General features: G+C 41.8%; 1 protein-coding gene across 1 annotated transcript in view; it reads right to left on the bottom strand.

The window, feature by feature from the left end:
• LOC311056069 (voltage-dependent T-type calcium channel subunit alpha-1H-like) overlaps window positions 1-17,955 on the bottom strand; it is a gene marked incomplete at its 3' end in the record, with an annotated part of 190,479 nt that overhangs the window by 120,642 nt on the left and 51,882 nt on the right. Inside the window, exon 11 of the mRNA XM_084072438.1 lies at window positions 11,971-12,122. Within this exon, the coding sequence (XP_083928564.1) occupies window positions 11,971-12,122 (152 nt within the window). The remainder of the gene's footprint in view (window positions 1-11,970; window positions 12,123-17,955) is intronic.

Raw genomic sequence — 17,955 nt, 5'->3', positions numbered from 1 at the left:
ACAACGCATGTGTTTCTGCACAAAGCCTTGTTCAGCATTATACCGTTATAGCAACGTATGTAATGCTGACAAAGTACCCAAACATGTACGCTATGTTTGTCTGTGTACTGCCCATCCATCCATCCATCTTATTTGTGTCAGCTTGCACAGCCGATCAGTAAAGAGACGCTCCAACTAGACGTCACTATGTCATCACTTTTTCCTCATTGGCTGGCTTTAGTAAAAGGCCAGCCAATGGCTTCCCATGTCCTCTCAGAATAACAACTATACGCAGCATATGGGATCTAAACATGCAATGTCTATGGCAGTGGTTCTCAAACTTATTCATGTCAAGGACCCCCAAATTGACACTTATTAGCCCGCGGACCCCCATTTCAAAAAATATACCAGAGACCCCCATAACAAAAGATGTTTTACGGCTCTAGCAGTGATTCTCAACCATTTTAATTTCAATGACCCCCAGTTTGACATGCATCAGGCTACGGACCCCCATTTAATGGCATTTTTATCTCTGGGACCCCAATTTATATTGTAAAAATAGTGTGTTTAGTGTTTGAAACGGTGTCCAATTCGCTTTGGAATTTGCATATCTGGTCTACAGCGGACACGGAAACAGCTCTTTGTGTTCATGTATGTGTGAGTTGAAATGATCGGATACAGTTAGGAGTTTATCGAGACCACCCCTCCCCCATCTGACGACGTTGTCAGCGTAATAAGAATGACATTCGCTCTCTATCACTGTCTCTGAAACAGTGTAGTTGACAGCACTTTTCAAGGGGGTTAGCTTGCTGTAAGCTGATACATATATATATATATATATATATATATATATATATATATATATATATATATATATATATATATATATATATATATATATATATATATATATATATATATATATATGTCATTTCTTGTTTTTTAAAGATTAGTTTTGGGGCCTTTTGCCTTTATTAAGACGAGTACAGTGGAGAGAGACGGGAGACAGCGAGAGAGTCGGGCGATGATATGCAGCCACTCCGCCGCCAGGTTCGGGACACGAACCTGGGACACGCTGTGATGCCTTAAAGGACGACTTCACCGATTTTCAACCTATCTTCATATAATTGGTCCTCACTAATACTCATGATAAAATGGTACAATTTTTTTTTCTACCAGTGACATCATCAATGGGGAATCCAAGCTAATAGAATTTGCAGGCTTTCTATTCCTGGAAAGTTGCAATGCAATAAAAGAAGCCATTGTTCTCGTGTTAATACAAATCTAAATAAGAAATGTGAAATCTTGTTGGAAAAAAAAATCATGCCTAACGATGATGTCACTGGTAGACGGGTTTCTGGACTGTCCACAGCCCTCCTATGAGACACAGACCAAGTAGAAAAAAAATAGTACCATTTTCTCATGAGTATTAGTGAGGACCAATTATATGAAGATAGGTTGAAAATCGGTGAAGTCGTCCTTTAAACACGTAAGGCATCAGAGCCTATGTGGTCCGCGCCTTGACCACACAGCCATCGGCGCTCCCCGTCCATCCGTCTTCATCCTCTTGTACCCGGGAGTGGGATGGCAGCAGCAGAGGTAACAGTTCCAGCCAGTGGCGTGCACAGACATTTTGAGGGGCAGGTGCTCAAGTAAGTTCTACTTTTTTTTGTTTACTTGGTCTGCTCTTTTTTCCCTCTACACCTATACCTCTTTGCCAAAAATAGCAGATCTACAAGCCCACAACGCCTCGCAGCGCGAGGCGTTGTGAGCTTGTAGATCTGCTATTTTTGGCTAAAGTTCTCCTCATAAAAGGGATGCTAGGTTTCGAGTGGTTATGGTAAAAAGAAAAATCATATCACATAAAGATTTGGCGGACCCCCTGTAGTAACTCTGAGGACCCCCTAGGGGTCCCGGACCCCCTGTTGAAGACCCCTGCTGTAAACTGAAAAAAAAACTAACTTTTTTTTCTTTTTTCAAAAGGGCACTTCTGGTCAAGAGGGCAAAGGACAGGTGCTCTAGCACCACCTAGAGTCTATCTGTGCACGTCCCTGGTTCCAGCAGAGAATCCCAGATCAGTCAGCTCTGACTGCAGGGAATCCTGAGGCTTTCCCCACCAGGCCTCCAGTGTGGAGATATAATCCTCTACCATCTGGTCCTCATGGTCTGCCCGCCCCGTGGCCTCCTCCCCACTGTGGGGAGGTGCCCAGAAAAAAACCTCCCAGAGGAGGTGAACCAGGAGGCCTCCATCCATACTAGATGGCTGAACCACTGCTGAATTGCGGTGGTGGAAAGTAACTAAGTACATTTACTCTCAAGTACTGTACCTATAGGAAGAATTTTGAGGTCTTTTTTTTATATTTCCAATTTCAATACTTACTGTACTACCTACTCCACTACATTTCAGAACCAAATATTGTACTTTTACTCCACTACAATCATTTGAAAACTTTAGTAGTTACTTTGGAGATTTTGATTATTATTACAAAACATACATTAACCACTTCAGCCCTATATACATTTCGGCCATTTGAAAATAGCCGATCTACAAGCTCACAATGCGTCGCGATGCGACACATTGTGAGCTTGTAGATCTGCTATTTTCAAAGGATTTTTTAAATACATTTCATACATTTGAAAACTTGTGCAATGGGACATTCTGCATAATTAGACATTTTGATACCAATACTTTTATACTTTTACTAAAAGTAAATTTGTAATTCCCGGACTATTACTTGTAACAGAGTATTTCTACATTGCATAGTATTGATACTTTTACTTAAGCAAAAACATTTGATTACTTTTGCCACCACTGCTGAATTGGCCCATTTTTTCCAACAGAAAGGAGCAGTGTCTCTCTCCTGGGTCTCTATAATGTGCGTTGCTCTGTGTGAACACTGTTTACAATGAGCTTGAAGGACGTTTGAGTTCTGCAGGGAATCCCTCTGACTGGGGAGGGACTTTTAATGGACTGTGTTCACGGTAAAACAACAACAACCGGAAGAGGCTTGTATATGGAGCTCACATTGTCTTAAAGTACATTATATAATACTCAATGTTAAAGCTGCACTATGTAAGTTTCAATGGCGTCAATGTGGGCTGAAGCTGGGGGGGAGGGGGGGGACGCAAAAGTTTGAGTTGTTTTTTGTTTCTTTAATTTTTCTCTAAATATTAAGATAGGAGACGGACGTCTTTGACAGGTGTCGCAAAGTGGTTAATGTATGTTTTGTAATATTAATCAAAATCTGCAAAGTAACTAAAGTTTTCAAATAATTGTAGAGGAGTAAAAGTACAATATTTGCCTCTGAGCTGTAGTGGAGTAGAAGAAAATTTGTACTGAAAACTGGAAATACTCCGCTAAAGTAAAAATACCTCAACATTGTACTTAGCACATTCGGTGCCAGAGTTTTATTAAATCAGATGACGTTGAGTCAAGTGCCAGAGATCTCTGCTGTTTAGAGCTGCAGACTCCACGACAAACACCCGATTGTAAACAATAAATGCGTGCACGATGGTGGATGGTCCTGGCTAACGCCTGGAACAATAACATCTCTCACGCGAGTCACCATGGCGGAGTTATAGCTCGGATCGAAAATGACTCGTATTCCCCACTGTAAAAAGTTAAGGAAATATGGAGTTTTTTTGAAAGGAGATAGAATGGGAGCGGACGGGAGCCAGTTTTTTGGCACCCAATATAAATAATTATAATTTAACTGGGGGCGGGGGCATTCCGTTGGTAAATAGCGCTGTTAAAGGCATATTCACGTTTTGGCCTATAACTCTTGAACTGTATAGGCCATAACGTGAATCTGCCAGTTACAGCGCCACCATGAGGCTGATTTAAAAAATGTAGGGTGGCATATCTTCCTTGGCCTAGTGGGGATGTGCGTAAAAAGTTTCACGGCAATTGGAGGCTGCGTTCATGACTAAAAATCACTCAAATCACTATAACGATAGAAAGCCATACATGGGCGATGTGGGCGTGTTCTCTCCTCCGCGTCATCAGTGCCCATACCCCTAGGTGGGGTTGGTGAAAGGGTCTACTCTGTGTGGAGTTTACATGTTCTCCCCGTGTCTCCTAGGGTAGTTAATACCCTCACAAAAACATGCAGTAATCCTGGTCTCTCTACTGCCTCCCCCTGGTCAGCCGCCCTGTCTGATGGAGGGGAAAGGAACTGGTTGGAATAACGCGTTCCTTCTACGCGCTACGTCCAACCGGGGAAACTCCCCCCTGTCAGGTGATAAGAAGCTACGTCCTACCAGGGAAACTCCCCCCTGTCAGGTGATAAGAAGCTACGTCCTACCGGGGAAACTCCCCCCTGTCAGGTGATAAGAAGCTACGTCCTACCAGGGAAACTCCCCCCTGTCAGGTGATAAGAAGCTACGTCCTACCGGGGAAACTCCCCCCTGTCAGGTGATAAGAAGCTACGTCCAACCAGGGAAACTCCCCCCTGTCAGGTGATAAGAAGCTACGTCCAACCAGGGAAACTCCCCCCTGTCAGGTGATAAGAAGCTACGTCCTACCAGGGAAACTCCCCCCTGTCAGGTGATAAGAAGCTACGTCCTACCAGGGAAACTCCCCCCTGTCAGGTGATAAGAAGCGGCCTGCTTGCTCATCATGCATGGAAGGAGGCATGAGCTTCAGCTTGGGCTCTCCCTAAGCTGGCAGAGGGAGAGTAGCGCCCAGGATTACATAGGCAATTGGCACTGGGTGAAAAAATATGGGTTACAAAATCGTGGGATATTAAAAAAAAAAAAAAAGAAGCCATGCATGATTTTTTTTAACACTCATCTTTTAATTATTATCATTACAAACTAATAAAATAACCCTTGTGGTAAAAACGAAGTTGTCCTTTAAGCCTCAGTCTCTCTCCAGTCCCTTGCCAGATTGTCTTGTGTTTCCCTCCCTAGCTCTCAAGCGTTGTTCTATAAGCCAAGTTTCAAAGCCAAGTTGTTGCCCTTACTGATCTGTGTTTTGTTTTCTAGACTAGGTTTTTGTCCAGCCGGTACCTCTGCCTTCTCTGAATCCCTTGGATTTTGACCCCTTGCATCACACAGTTTAGATGTTGCCTGCCCCTTGCTTGTTCAGAAGTTGTGTGAATAAAACCTGTTTCAGTGCCTTCTGTGTCTGCATCCTTTCCATGTGTGCCTGACAGCTACGAGCTTGTAGATCTGCAAAAAAAATGTTGCTAATCTTAAAGCAAACTTTTTTCACTCAAATCTTTGCTTCTGGGGATTCTCCAAATGTCTTCTAAAACAGTTTTTTTTTGTTGAAACAACGTATGTAGCTATAATATCAGTGGTTCTCAAACTTTTTCATGTCAAGGACCTCCAAAAGTATATGTATTTGTCAGCGGACCCCCATCTGATAATATTTTGTTGCAGGGACCCCCAGAAGGAAATATTTGAGTTAAAAATGTTCACTTGAAAAAATCTCAGTTGTTTATTAGCGTTTTTGTGTAAAAGAATGTTGCCATGGTTACGGCTGCCCAGCTGTGGGATGGCCCCACGAGCTATGGGACGAACTGCCTCCCGGGTTGCCAGATCATGTGCGCATATCCCCCCACGGGTATGGACTAGTCTTCATATAATTGGTCATCACAGGTGCCAACATTGTCAACTGGCACGCTGGCATAATTGTGAGAGAAAAGACGCATCTGAGTCATTTTAGATTTTGTTGGCTATTCAAAAATAGCAGATATACAAGCTCATGGCACGGCACTCGGTGCCGAGCTATTTTTTTTTAAATCGTGAAAATGTGTGCAAATATAGCTACGTTTTTGCCCAGCCCTCTCTCTCTCTGTGTGTGTGTGTGTGTGTGTGTGTGTGTGTGTGTGTGTGTGTGTGTGTGTGTGTGTGTGTGTGTGTGTGTGTGTGTGTGTGTGTGTGTGTGTGTGTGTGTGTGTGTGTGTGTGTGTGTGTGTGTGTGTGTGTGTGTGTGTATATATATATATATACAGTACACACACACACATATCTTACACATATACACACATATATTCAATTAAATAAAGTCCCGTTCCAATCTGTATGCAAATTACATCCTGCACATAATTCTATATTAATTCAAAGTGTGAACTCTGACTGTGGAGGGAGTCTGGGGGATAGATGGGTTATTGCTATAATGATCATTATATCCACATCTGAAAGACAATATTTCAAAAGAAGAAGAAGAGAAAATCCAGGTTGTCATGTACAGGATATGGAGTCACAATGTGTTGGAATTATTCACATAATGAAACTTGATGATGTGCCACCCTGACTGACTAGTAGAGAATAAAAACTTAAAAGGTTGCCAACCCCTGGCCAGTGAGTCGCGGGTTCGATTCCCGAGCCCGACGACGACCGTTGCTGCATCTCTCTCTCTCTCTCTCTCTCTCTCTCTCCCTCTCTCCCTCCCTTAGTTACTAGTTACTTTGTAGATTTTTATTATCATTACAAAACATACCCACTTCAGCCGTATATACATTACGGCCATTTGAAAATAGCCGATCTACAAGCTCACAATGCGTCGCGATGCGACGCATTGTGAGCTTGTAGATCTGCTATTTTCTAAAGATTTTTATACATTATAAAACTTGTGAAATGGGACCATCTGCAAAATGAGCACTTTTACTGTTGTACTTTAGTCTCTCTCTCTCTCTCTCTCTCTCTCTCTCTCTCTCTCTCTCTCTCTCTCTCTCTCTCTCTCTCTCTCTCTCTCTCTCTCTCTCTCTCTCTCTCTCTCTCTCTCTCTCTCTCTCTCTCTCTCTCTCTCTCTCTCTCTCTCTCTCTCTCTCTCTCTCTCTCTCTCTCTCTCTCTCCCCCCCCCCCCCTGTCACTCTTCCACTGTACCATTCAATAAAAGCCCAAAAACTATCTTGGGGAAAGAAAGAAAAGCAAAATGTGTCTGACAAGGTCCTGACAGCGTGATAATAACAATAATAACAGATTGATAGAACACATTGGATGGATTGAACCAGGTCCTGGCAGCAGAATAATTGAGTTTCCGTAGAAGGTTAATTCTCCTCTGGCCCAGCCGTCAGACCGATGACCTACTTGTGCAGGAAGGATGCATATTGCCATGGCAACCATAACCGATGCATCCTTCGTGCGGTCCCCCGTCTGTCTGTCGGGCGGAAACCAAGTATGTTCACGAAAACCGTTGGGTTTTTCAGGAAAATGGGGGAGAAAAAAGAAGAAGAACAACCTACTGTGTGTTCTAATGGATCCAACGGAGCAGTGGTTCTCAAACTTTTTCGTGCCAAGGACCCCCAAATAGACACTTATTAGACCGCGGACCCCCATTTGAAAAGATAAGCCAGGGACCCCCATAAGAGAAGATTTTTATGGCTCTCTAGAAGTGATTCACAGGATCACTTTAATAATTGGTACCGGGTGAAAAAGGGTTACAAAGTCGTGGGATTAAAAAAATGTGGCTTTGTCGAGCTTCTACACCAACACAAGGAGGGAGATATTTGTCTCTGCATGTATTCCCACGGGCTGGAGGTGCGGAGCCTGTCAGCAGGGGGGGGGGGGGGGGAGGAGTAGGACGAAGGCTCTACGTCCTCCCGGTGGGGGCTCCTCACTGGCAGGTGAGTCAGTAGCAAAAAGTGGAAAAAATACTCAAATATTTGTACTTAATTAAAAGTATCAATACTGCAACGTAGACATACTCTGTTACAAGCAAGAGTCCGGAATTCAATATCTACTTGAGTAAGAGTACACAAGTATAGGTATCGAAATATATTTAAAGTACAAAAGTGTAAAAAGTGCAGAAGGTCCCATTTCACAAGTTTTAAAATGTATACAAATCTTTAGAAAATAGCAGATCTACAAGCTCACAATGCGTCGCATCGCGACGCATTGTGAGCTTGTAGATCTGCTGTTTTCAAATGGCCGAAATGTATATAAATGAGTTAATGTATGTTTTGTGATAATAATAAAAATCTACAAATTAACTAGAGTTTTAAAATAATCGTAGTGGAGTAAAAATATAATATTTGTTTCGGAGATGTAGTGGAGGTAAGAGATAAAAGTACAGAAAATTGGAAATACTCCAGTAAAGTAAAAAATATATACCTAAAAAAAATACTTTAAAGGAGGAGTTCACCCAAAAAATGACTTATTTTCTATCAATTGCACACCCTATGAAGCCTTGAATCCATGGATTCTTTTTTGTTTTTGTTGCATTCCTAAGCTAATAATTTGATTCCCGTCTCCTACCGGCTAATGTATCCGGTAGGAGACACAAAGTAGATTATTTGTGTCTCCTACCGGAAATACACACGGACATCAAATTATTGTCTTAGGAATGCCACAAAAAATAAAATAAATCCATGAAATCAAGGCTTCATGGGGTGTGTAATTGATAGAAAATAAGTCATTTTTTGGGTGAACTCCTCCTTTAAGTACAGTATTTGAGTAAATGTACTTAGTTACTTTACACCACTGGTCAGTATAGGATACAACAGCAGCGACGACACACAGCAATGTGTGTGGGGAGGAATTAAATGGCATAACGACTAAATTGGGGAGAAAAAAAGGTACAAAAAAAACAACATATATGTAAAAATGTGAATATGAGGAGATACAAGCTTTCCGCTGTGATATGTAACAAAAGGCGCCATGAGACCCTCATGGATTAATAACTTCCTGTTCTGTGTTTGACATGGAAGCACAGTGTTGTCATGAATGAAATATGACTTTCTATACATAATTAATGGAGAAACCCTTTGAGGTAGACCATGTCCTTCTCTACGGGGGGGGTCACCACACAGGAGACATGTAGATAACATAACCATGTTTTCATACACACAGAAAAATCCTCAGTGTTCGTTTAGCCCATTAAGACCTGGAACGCATCTGTGACATTTTTTGATTTGAGCTAAAAAAAAAACATTATTTTACACTTTGGCTATTCAAAAATAATGAAAAATCGTGAAAATGTGCAAATCTTTGATTATAATATATTCAAAGATTTGCACATTTTCACGATTATAAAGCGAACATTTGTAACTCAAATCTTTGCTTCTGGGGGGTCCCTGGAACAAAATATTTTCAGATGGGGGTCGGCGGCCAAATACATGTCATTTTGTTTTTTTTTCCTTGACATGAAAAGGTTTGAGCACCACTGATATAGAAACATACGTTTTTTTCAGAATACTGTTGGGATTTAGAGGGTATTTGTAGAATCGGTCTCAGGCCTTAAAGAGTTAAAAGCCTCACTATCAGGGCAGGAGTTTCACAGAGGCCATTGAGGGAGAAGTTATATGGCTGCTTATATCTAACCTTTATGTCATACCATCACTTATAATACTTCTACAATACATTATGAAATTTGACCGCTTGTTAGAGCCTAAATGTCTCCACTATAGGCCTATAGCTATTGTCTTGGTACAGACTATCTTGTTATGGTTCAGTTTCCATGAAGGCCATGGCCACGTTGCCCCTCATTTTTGGCCTTATGGCCTTGAAAGAATTATGCACCCAAAAGGCCACAGTGGCATTGATGCCCGCCCTGTGTGCACAGCTGATTTCACCATTTTATCCTTGGCTTTTTTTCCTGTCAATATGTTTTTTAGACACCAGAGTCTGAATCCTGAAATTCTATATTTATTTATTTTGCTGATAGTTATACTATGCATTAAAAACGTCTTATTTTTTAGCGGCGCTATACCTGGATCCTGCTCTATACCTGACTTTGTCCGTGTTCACTGTCAACGCTCTGATTGGTCAGACCCGTCAACGCTCTGATTGGTCAGACCCGTCAACGCTCTGATTGGTCAGGTGCGTCAACAAAGTGACACATGGCTATAAACACATTATAAACACATATCGATGACAAAATGTATCAAAGGCGCCGCTACCTTCACACAGGGTGTGATTTTTTTAAATGTCATTAAAGGGCAAGACCACTTTGGTAGAGGTTTGGGTTGTGTAGTTACCTTGCCATGATATAACTCCAAAGGTGGACAAGAAATAAAAAATAATTGCTCCATTGATTAGAAATTGATAATTCCAAATTTGCTCCTCATTGACTTACATTGTACGGTAAAACAGCTCTCAAAGTCACTCTTTTAGCACATAAATGAACCCAAACAAAGCTGATTCAGACAATATAGAACCTCACCAAACCCAGTACTGTTTGTTTTTTTAATAAAAATGTTAACTTCCTGCTAATTTTACTATTTGAAGATCCGGATCCGGATCCGCAAATCCAGTCCTGGTTTTCTTCTTAATAAAAATAGCAAAATCAACAGGAAGTTGACATTTTTATTTAAAAAAAAAACAGTGCTGGGTTTGGTGAGGTTCTATATTGTCTGAATCAGCTTTGTTTGGGTTCATTTATGTGCTAAAAGAGTGACTTTGAGAGCTGTTTTACTGTGCAATGTAAGTCAATGAGGAGCATATTTTGAATTATCAATTTCTAATCAATGGAGCAATTATTTTTGATTTCTTGCCCACCTTTGGAGTTACATCATGGCAAGGTAACTACAGAACCCAAACCTCTACCAAAGTGGTCTTACCCTTTAAGACCTGAAGCCGATTCTACAAATGTCTTCTAATTCCCAACAGTATTTTGAAAAAAATGTATGTTTCTATATCAGAGGTGCTCAAACTTTTTCATGTGGACCCCCAAAATTATATGTATTTGGTCGCGGACCCCGATCTTGTTCCAGGGATCCCCCAGAAGCAAAGATTTGAGTTAAAATGTTCGCTTTAAAACAACATATATTCAAAGATTTGCACACATTTTCAAGATTTTTCAAAAATAGCAGATCTACAAGCTCATAGTGCGGCACCGAGTGCCGCACTATGAGCTTGTAGATCTGCTATTTTTGAAAAGCCAAAGAGTAAAATAATGCTTTTTAGCTCAAATCTAAAAATGACACAGATGCGTTCCAGGTCTTAATGGGTTAAGCATGACACCAGGTTAAAATCCGGGGTTGAAGAAGAAAGTTACGTAGTGCAGCTTTAACCATAGACCCTATATACTTATTGGACCGGGGTCCCCCAGGGCTCTATACTTGGTTTGCCTCTTTTTTTCCCAATTTCCACAAAATCACTTCACAAAAAAAAATTGCTGATATTAGCAACCTGCTGGCGGCCTCACCTATCCACCACATAGGACACACATACATACATGCTACAGTATGTGGATGAATTGAATACCTAGGAGCACAATGGAAACAAGTCCACATAGAACTTTTTTTGTGCTATCCTTTTTGTCAGATCTGCAAGGTCACAATGCGTCACTTTGTGCCATGCTGCGAGCTTGTACATCTGCTATTTTTTCCGATATTGTCCAACTCCTAATTTCCGAAACCGATACATGCAGGCTTTTTCACCAAAAGTCAATTAATTGTCAGGTAACACCACATATCAAATACAATAAAATAGCTATAATATCAAATATAATACAGTGATGTTGTTATAGGTTTTCAATGAAGTGAGTCCCGGGTCACTGGTGGTCATTTGAATGAGTTCCACTAATCTTAGATTAGATGTTGGCCTATTTGACAGTGCAGAAGCATAATTGCCTTGATGCATATAACATTAACGAGCGTCAGCTGGACACAGACACACACCTGCCCTCTGCAGTGCTCTAATTTGAAAGTGAAAGGAGTCTCATTTCTCTGCAAAAGCCCTATGAATATGATGGAATATGATTAAGGATTACTGTGATTATGGTAAGCTCACATTTCATATCACACACAACATACAGTCAGTTGTTACAGTAACTTATTAAAAAAAAAACAATATGATACAATACGTATCATTTTGGGAGTCCTTGGCACAAAAACGTTGGAGAACTATACTGATAGAGAAGGCATTTGTAAAATTGGCCTCAGGTCTCACAGGGTCAAATAAAAATTGCACACATATGCACGCACACGCACACACACACGCACGCACGCACGCACGCACGCACGCACGCACGCACGCACGCACGCACGCACGCACGCACGCACGCACGCACGCACACACACACACACACACACAGCTCACCTGATGATGACGATGACACTGTCGAAGCCGTTGTAAGGGTTCTTGACGTATCCGAACAGACCCAGAGCCAGCAGCTTGATGAGCATCTCCAGGCTGAACAGGCTGGTGAACACCATGTTACTGATCTCCAAGATGTCCGTCAACTCCTGAGGCTGCAGAGAGAGAGACACACACACACACACACACACACACACACACACACACACACACACACACACACACACACACACACACACACACACACACACACACACACACACACACACACACACACACACACACACACACACACACCGTAGATTAGATTAACTCGTCAATTGAGTTTTGTTTCGTTTTTTTTTGCTTTTTACCAAAAAGCTGGGACCTCAGGAGCCCCCTCCAGGAGGACGTAGAGCCTTCATCCTACTCCTCCCACCCAACACTCCCCACTGACAGGCTCCGCCCCCAGCCCGTAGGATTACGTACAGTGACTATTATCACCCCCCCCACACCCAGCTTCCCTCCCCCAAACACGTGCTAATTGTGTTCGTGTAGACCCTCGACAAAGTTGGATGCACCAACGGTGGATTCGAACCCACAACCTCCATGGTGGTTGCTCTTCGATTGATAGTTAAAGTCGTATTAGGCAGGTCCAAAAAAAACTATTTTTAGCAGCCTCTGCTGGTCATTACCATCACTGCAGGTCGTTTGTTTATTCCTGCATTACCCAGAATTACATTTGTTTTCACCGGAAGACGGAAGCGTTTCAAAAAGCGTTATTTTAATTGCTTTATACTATGTGCGGATAGTTACCGTGAGCTATGTTTTCTTTTGCTGTTGTTTTTCCATCTTCAAATCCTACAATCTCTTAAAAACAGCGTGAGATTCCTTTTTGTTATTAGCGTGGTAGTTCCTGGCCAAACAGGAAACCGGTGCGGTAGTTCCTGGCCAAACAGGAAACTGGTGCATTTCCGTTTCTGTTTTCCAGCCGGATGACGTCATTTTCGCGGGAATGACTACCCTAGCCACCGTTTCAATATAAAATAGTTTATAAAAGGCTTTTGGGGGTGAAATTCATGGAGTGGGTGTTGTGAAACATTTGCCACTCACAAAAGATATACAATTTAACTTTAGTTTTTTTGAAAAAGTTCCCTAGTATAACTTTAAGTATAGTTGTGGGCCAAACAGAGTGTGTCTCAGTACAGCAGCAAAAATCCATGCCAGCCAGACCCAAGAGGTGTGAATCCACCAACATGTCCTCATCACTAAATAAGAAAAAAGAAGTTGAGCATCAACAATGGGTTTTCTCTGTGGAGTGTTAGACCCAAAATCCATATAAAAAGTAGGAATTCTTACCTCAATAACTTTTATATACTACAATAAAAGTTTGTCAGAATAGCTACAAATTCTAGTCCACGGGATCCGTCTTCACTTCTATGTTCAACTCTCAATATACTAACTATCCACCACTATGTACCACCACCATACATTCACCATAACATATAAAGGTGTTTCACTATTCACCATTTCCATCTAGTAGGTACCATAATAGCAGATCTACAAGCTCATCCCAACCAATGAGCTTGTATATTAGCTATTTTCAAAAGTCAGCCGATTTCTTGTAATGATAATCAAAATCTACAAAGTAACTAGTAAACTGAAGTTTTCAAATACTTGTACTGGAGTAAAAGTACAACAATTGCCTCTGAGATGTAGTGGAGTAGAAGTAAAAGTACTGAATATTGGAGATACTCCAGTGAAGTAAAAGTACCTCAAAATTGTACTTAAGTACAGTACTTGAGTAAATGTACTTAGTTACTTTACACCACTGACCATACGTACGAGTAGGAACAAAGATGAGCGGCCGGTAGATTCAGAGCTTCTGGCTCAGCTCTCTCTGCGTCACAACGGTGCTGTAAATAAATACTATAATAACTGAGGGATTACCTCGTATAGTGAATGACACTCCCTCAAGGTGTTCCTGAGATATCGTATTCACAGTGTCGGGATGTATATAATTATGTGTACGTCCATACTGTATACGAAAGGACACACGGACAGACACATGTAGACGGATGGACAACCCAGAAACATAACGCCTCCGGCATTATGCCTCCGTCAGCCTCTCTCTCTCTCTCTGCCACTACAGTGCTGTCAAAGCTGCCAGTCATGTAAACAATGGAGGCAGCAGGTAAGTATATCCTCTGAGGCTCTGACTGTATATGTACGTCATCATCAGCCCCAGAAGCACCAGCGCAGCACTTTATGTCCACCATGCAGGCAGAGAGAACCAGGGACGCATGTAGGACATTTTTAATCATCTAAAAGACAAAGTTAAGTAATTTACTGATGTCTGTGTTGCAACCCATGAGAGCAACCACGTCAACAAAACTCTACATGTCACTTCAGTAGACTCAACAAAACTCTACATTTCACTTCAGTAGACGCAACAAAACTCTACATTTCACTTCAGTAGACTCAACAAAACTCTACATTTCACTTCAGTAGACTCAACAAAACTCTACATTTCACTTCAGTAGACTCAACAAAACTCTACATTTCACTTCAGTAGACGCAACAAAACTCTACATTTCACTTCAGTAGACTCAACAAAACTCTACATTTCACTTCAGTAGACTCAACAAAACTCTTCATTTCACTTCAGTAGACTCAACAAAACTCTACATTTCACTTCAGTAGACTCAACAAAACTCTACATTTCACTTCAGTAGACGCAACAAAACTCTACATTTCACTTCAGTAGACTCAACAAAACTCTACATTTCACTTCAGTAGACTCAACAAAACTCTACATTTCACTTCAGTAGACTCAACAAAACTCTACATTTCACTTCAGTAGACTCAACAAAACTCTACATTTCACTTCAGTAGACTCAACAAAACTCTACATTTCACTTCAGTAGACGCAACAAAACTCTACATTTCATTACAGTGAACTCAACAAAACTCTACATTTCACTTCAGTAGACGCAACAAAACTCTACATTTCACTTCAGTAGACGCAACAAAACTCTACATTTCACTTCAGTAGACGCAACAAAACTCTACATTTCACTTCATTAGACGCAACAAAACTCTACATTTCATTACAATAGACTCAACAAAACTCTACATTTCATTACAGTGAACTCAACAAAACTCTACATTTCACTTCAGTAGACTCAACAAAACTCTTCATTTCATTACAGTGAACTCAACAAAACTCTTCATTTCATTACAGTGAACTCAACAAAACTCTTCGTTTCATTACAGTGAACTCAACAAAACTCTTTGTTTCATTACAGTGAACTCAACAAAACTCTTCATTTCATTACAGTGAACTCAACAAAACTCGTGTCTCTCTCTTGCGTCTCTCTCTCTCCTTCTCCTCCTCCCTCCCTCCCTCTCTCTCTCCTCCTCCCTCCCTCTCCCCCTCTCTCTCTCTCTCTCTCTCTCTCTCTCTGCCACTACAGTGCTGTCAAAGCTGCCAGTCATGTAAACAATGGAGGCAGCAGGTAAGTATATCCTCTGAGGCTCTGACTGTACGTACGTCATCTCACTCCCTGAAGCACCAGCGCTGCACTTTAAGGCCGCCAGGCTAGAGAGAATGTTGTTTTCTTAAAACCCAACTCTGGTTGTTGTTACTTAAGGCCAGTAGTATGCAAATATGACTTGTTAAACTACTGGGTAACCAGAAGAGTAGTGGTGGGCACATGAGAAGCCTGTATGCTTTGGGAAAATGCTTGAACAGTTCACATTTAAAGAGATAGTTCACCCCCCAAAATACTTCTTAAGTGGGGTTGGGACACCTCATTCGCTGTACTGTGATTGGCTCATAATAGCACACCCCTCTACATTAGTACACCCCTAGCTGTACTGTGATTGGCTGACTCTATTGGCTGACTCTATTCAGCACTGTGATTGGCTAGCGAGACACATGATGACATTAATAACCTATAAATAGGACTATGCACTTTAAAAAAAAAAAAAAAAATCTTAAGTGAGCTTCCATCACTGTGATGACCACACCGCTCACTTCACACTGGGTGTGAATTTTTAATTCCTAGGGCAATAATTTGATGACTGGCAGCCGTTCCGGTAGGAGACACAAAGAGTCTCCTTTGTGTCTCCTACCGGTCCGCTGGTCATCAAATTATTGTCTTAGGAATGAGACAAAAAACAAAAAAATATCCATGAATTCAAGTCTCCATAGGAAAAAAGTTCATTCTTGGTCTAATTTCAACAATTGCTATAAAACCTGTGTATGTCTTTATGGCATAAACAATAAGTGTCTGTCTGTCTGTCTGTCTGTCTGTCTGGGTTCCTTGCTTCCAGCTTGGCACACACCTGTCTCTGTTCATCTCATCTCCATCAGTGAGCAAACCTACCTGCCATCACAACGCATCAACAACAACAACCTCCACAGTATGTCAGACCTGCAGGGGTCCCCCTGGCTGAACGAGGGGTGAGGCAGGGACCCCCCCCCCACTACAGACTGTATGAAATTGTATTTTCATAGATTTCATAGACAAAACACCAAACCTCTTTGCCGAAAATAGCCGATCTACAAGCTCACAACGCCTCGCAGCGCGAGGCGTTGTGAGCTTGTAGATCGGCTAGTTTCCGCATAAGTTCTCTTCAGAATAAGGATAATTGGGTTCAAGTGGTCCGCCCCAAGTGGTCCGCCCCTGTAGTAACTCAGAGGACCGCCTAGGGGGTCCAGGACCCCCTGTTGAAGACCCCTTGGTCTACAGTTATGTAAAACCTGCTCTTCACATCGTCTTAACAACCAGCAGACATGCTAATAGCCGCTAGTATATTACTTGTGGATCGCTTGTCAGTGAACTCCAGTGTTTACATCTTATTTTTGTTTTGCTTTTCTCTTCTTGTGAAAGTGCATCTCCTCCGCCTCCCTCCCCGCAGCCTCAGGAAATCACCCGTACCGACGCTGTCTGCTTGATGCCCGCTACCTCGCTGCGTCCATGCCACCGCCTGCCCCCCCCCCCCCCCCCTATACTTCCCCCGTGTTGTGAATAGAAAACCCTTTGAACTTGTGTTCTTTGTGTGTGTGTGTGTGTGTGTGTGTGTGTGTGTGTGTGTGTGTGTGTGTGTGTGTGTTTTTGCAATTGTGACAGCCGCCTCAGGGAAGAAGTTTTAAGTAGGGGGGGGGTGTGGGGGGGCACGAGCATCTCAAGGGGTTATTCATTCCCCAATGGAGAATTTTAACCCTTTAAGACCAGGAACGCATCTGTATGTCATTTTAAGATTTATTTGGCTATTAAAAAATAGCAGATCTACAAGCTCGTAGCTTGTACGAGCTTGTAGATCTGCTATTTTTGAAAAATCGTGAATATTTGTGCAAATCTTTTGAATATATATATACACATACATACATACATATACACGCACGCACACACGCAAACGCGCACACACACACACACACACACACACACACACACACAGACACACACACACACACACACACACACACACACACACACACACACACACACACACACATATATATTTAAAGCAAACATTTGTAACTCAAATGTTATTGCTTCTGGGGGATTCTACAAATATCTTCTGATGAAAAACGGCAGTTTTTCGTCATAGTTTTTTAAGTCGACAAAATTAACACTGACTCATTAAAAAAGACATGTTTGAAGTAATCAATGAGGAACACTTCAGAGGACAGACAGACAGAGTGACGTAACAAAGATTTGCGTGGGTCATTCATTCATTCATTCAATGTCACTGTCAGCCACCGTCAGGCTTTGATGTGTGTGTGTGTGTGTGTGTGTGTGTGTGTGTGTGTGTGTGTGTGTGTGTGTGTGTGTGTGTGTGTGTGTGTGTGTGTGACGAGGCTCCGACATGAAAAGGGACAGAAAACACAACCTAATTGTGTCAGATCAGATGAAGCGGCGCTGCCATGCTGATGTGATTGACAACGCAACGCAAGAGCAGATTGTGAACACTGAAGATTCACATCAGCAACTTCCTCTG

The sequence above is a fragment of the Gymnoscopelus microlampas genome (genome assembly GCF_963454915.1).
Source record: "Gymnoscopelus microlampas genome assembly, chromosome: 2".
NCBI classification, from domain to species: domain Eukaryota; kingdom Metazoa; phylum Chordata; class Actinopteri; order Myctophiformes; family Myctophidae; genus Gymnoscopelus; species Gymnoscopelus microlampas.
This window is presented reverse-complemented; position numbering and strand designations above follow the sequence as displayed.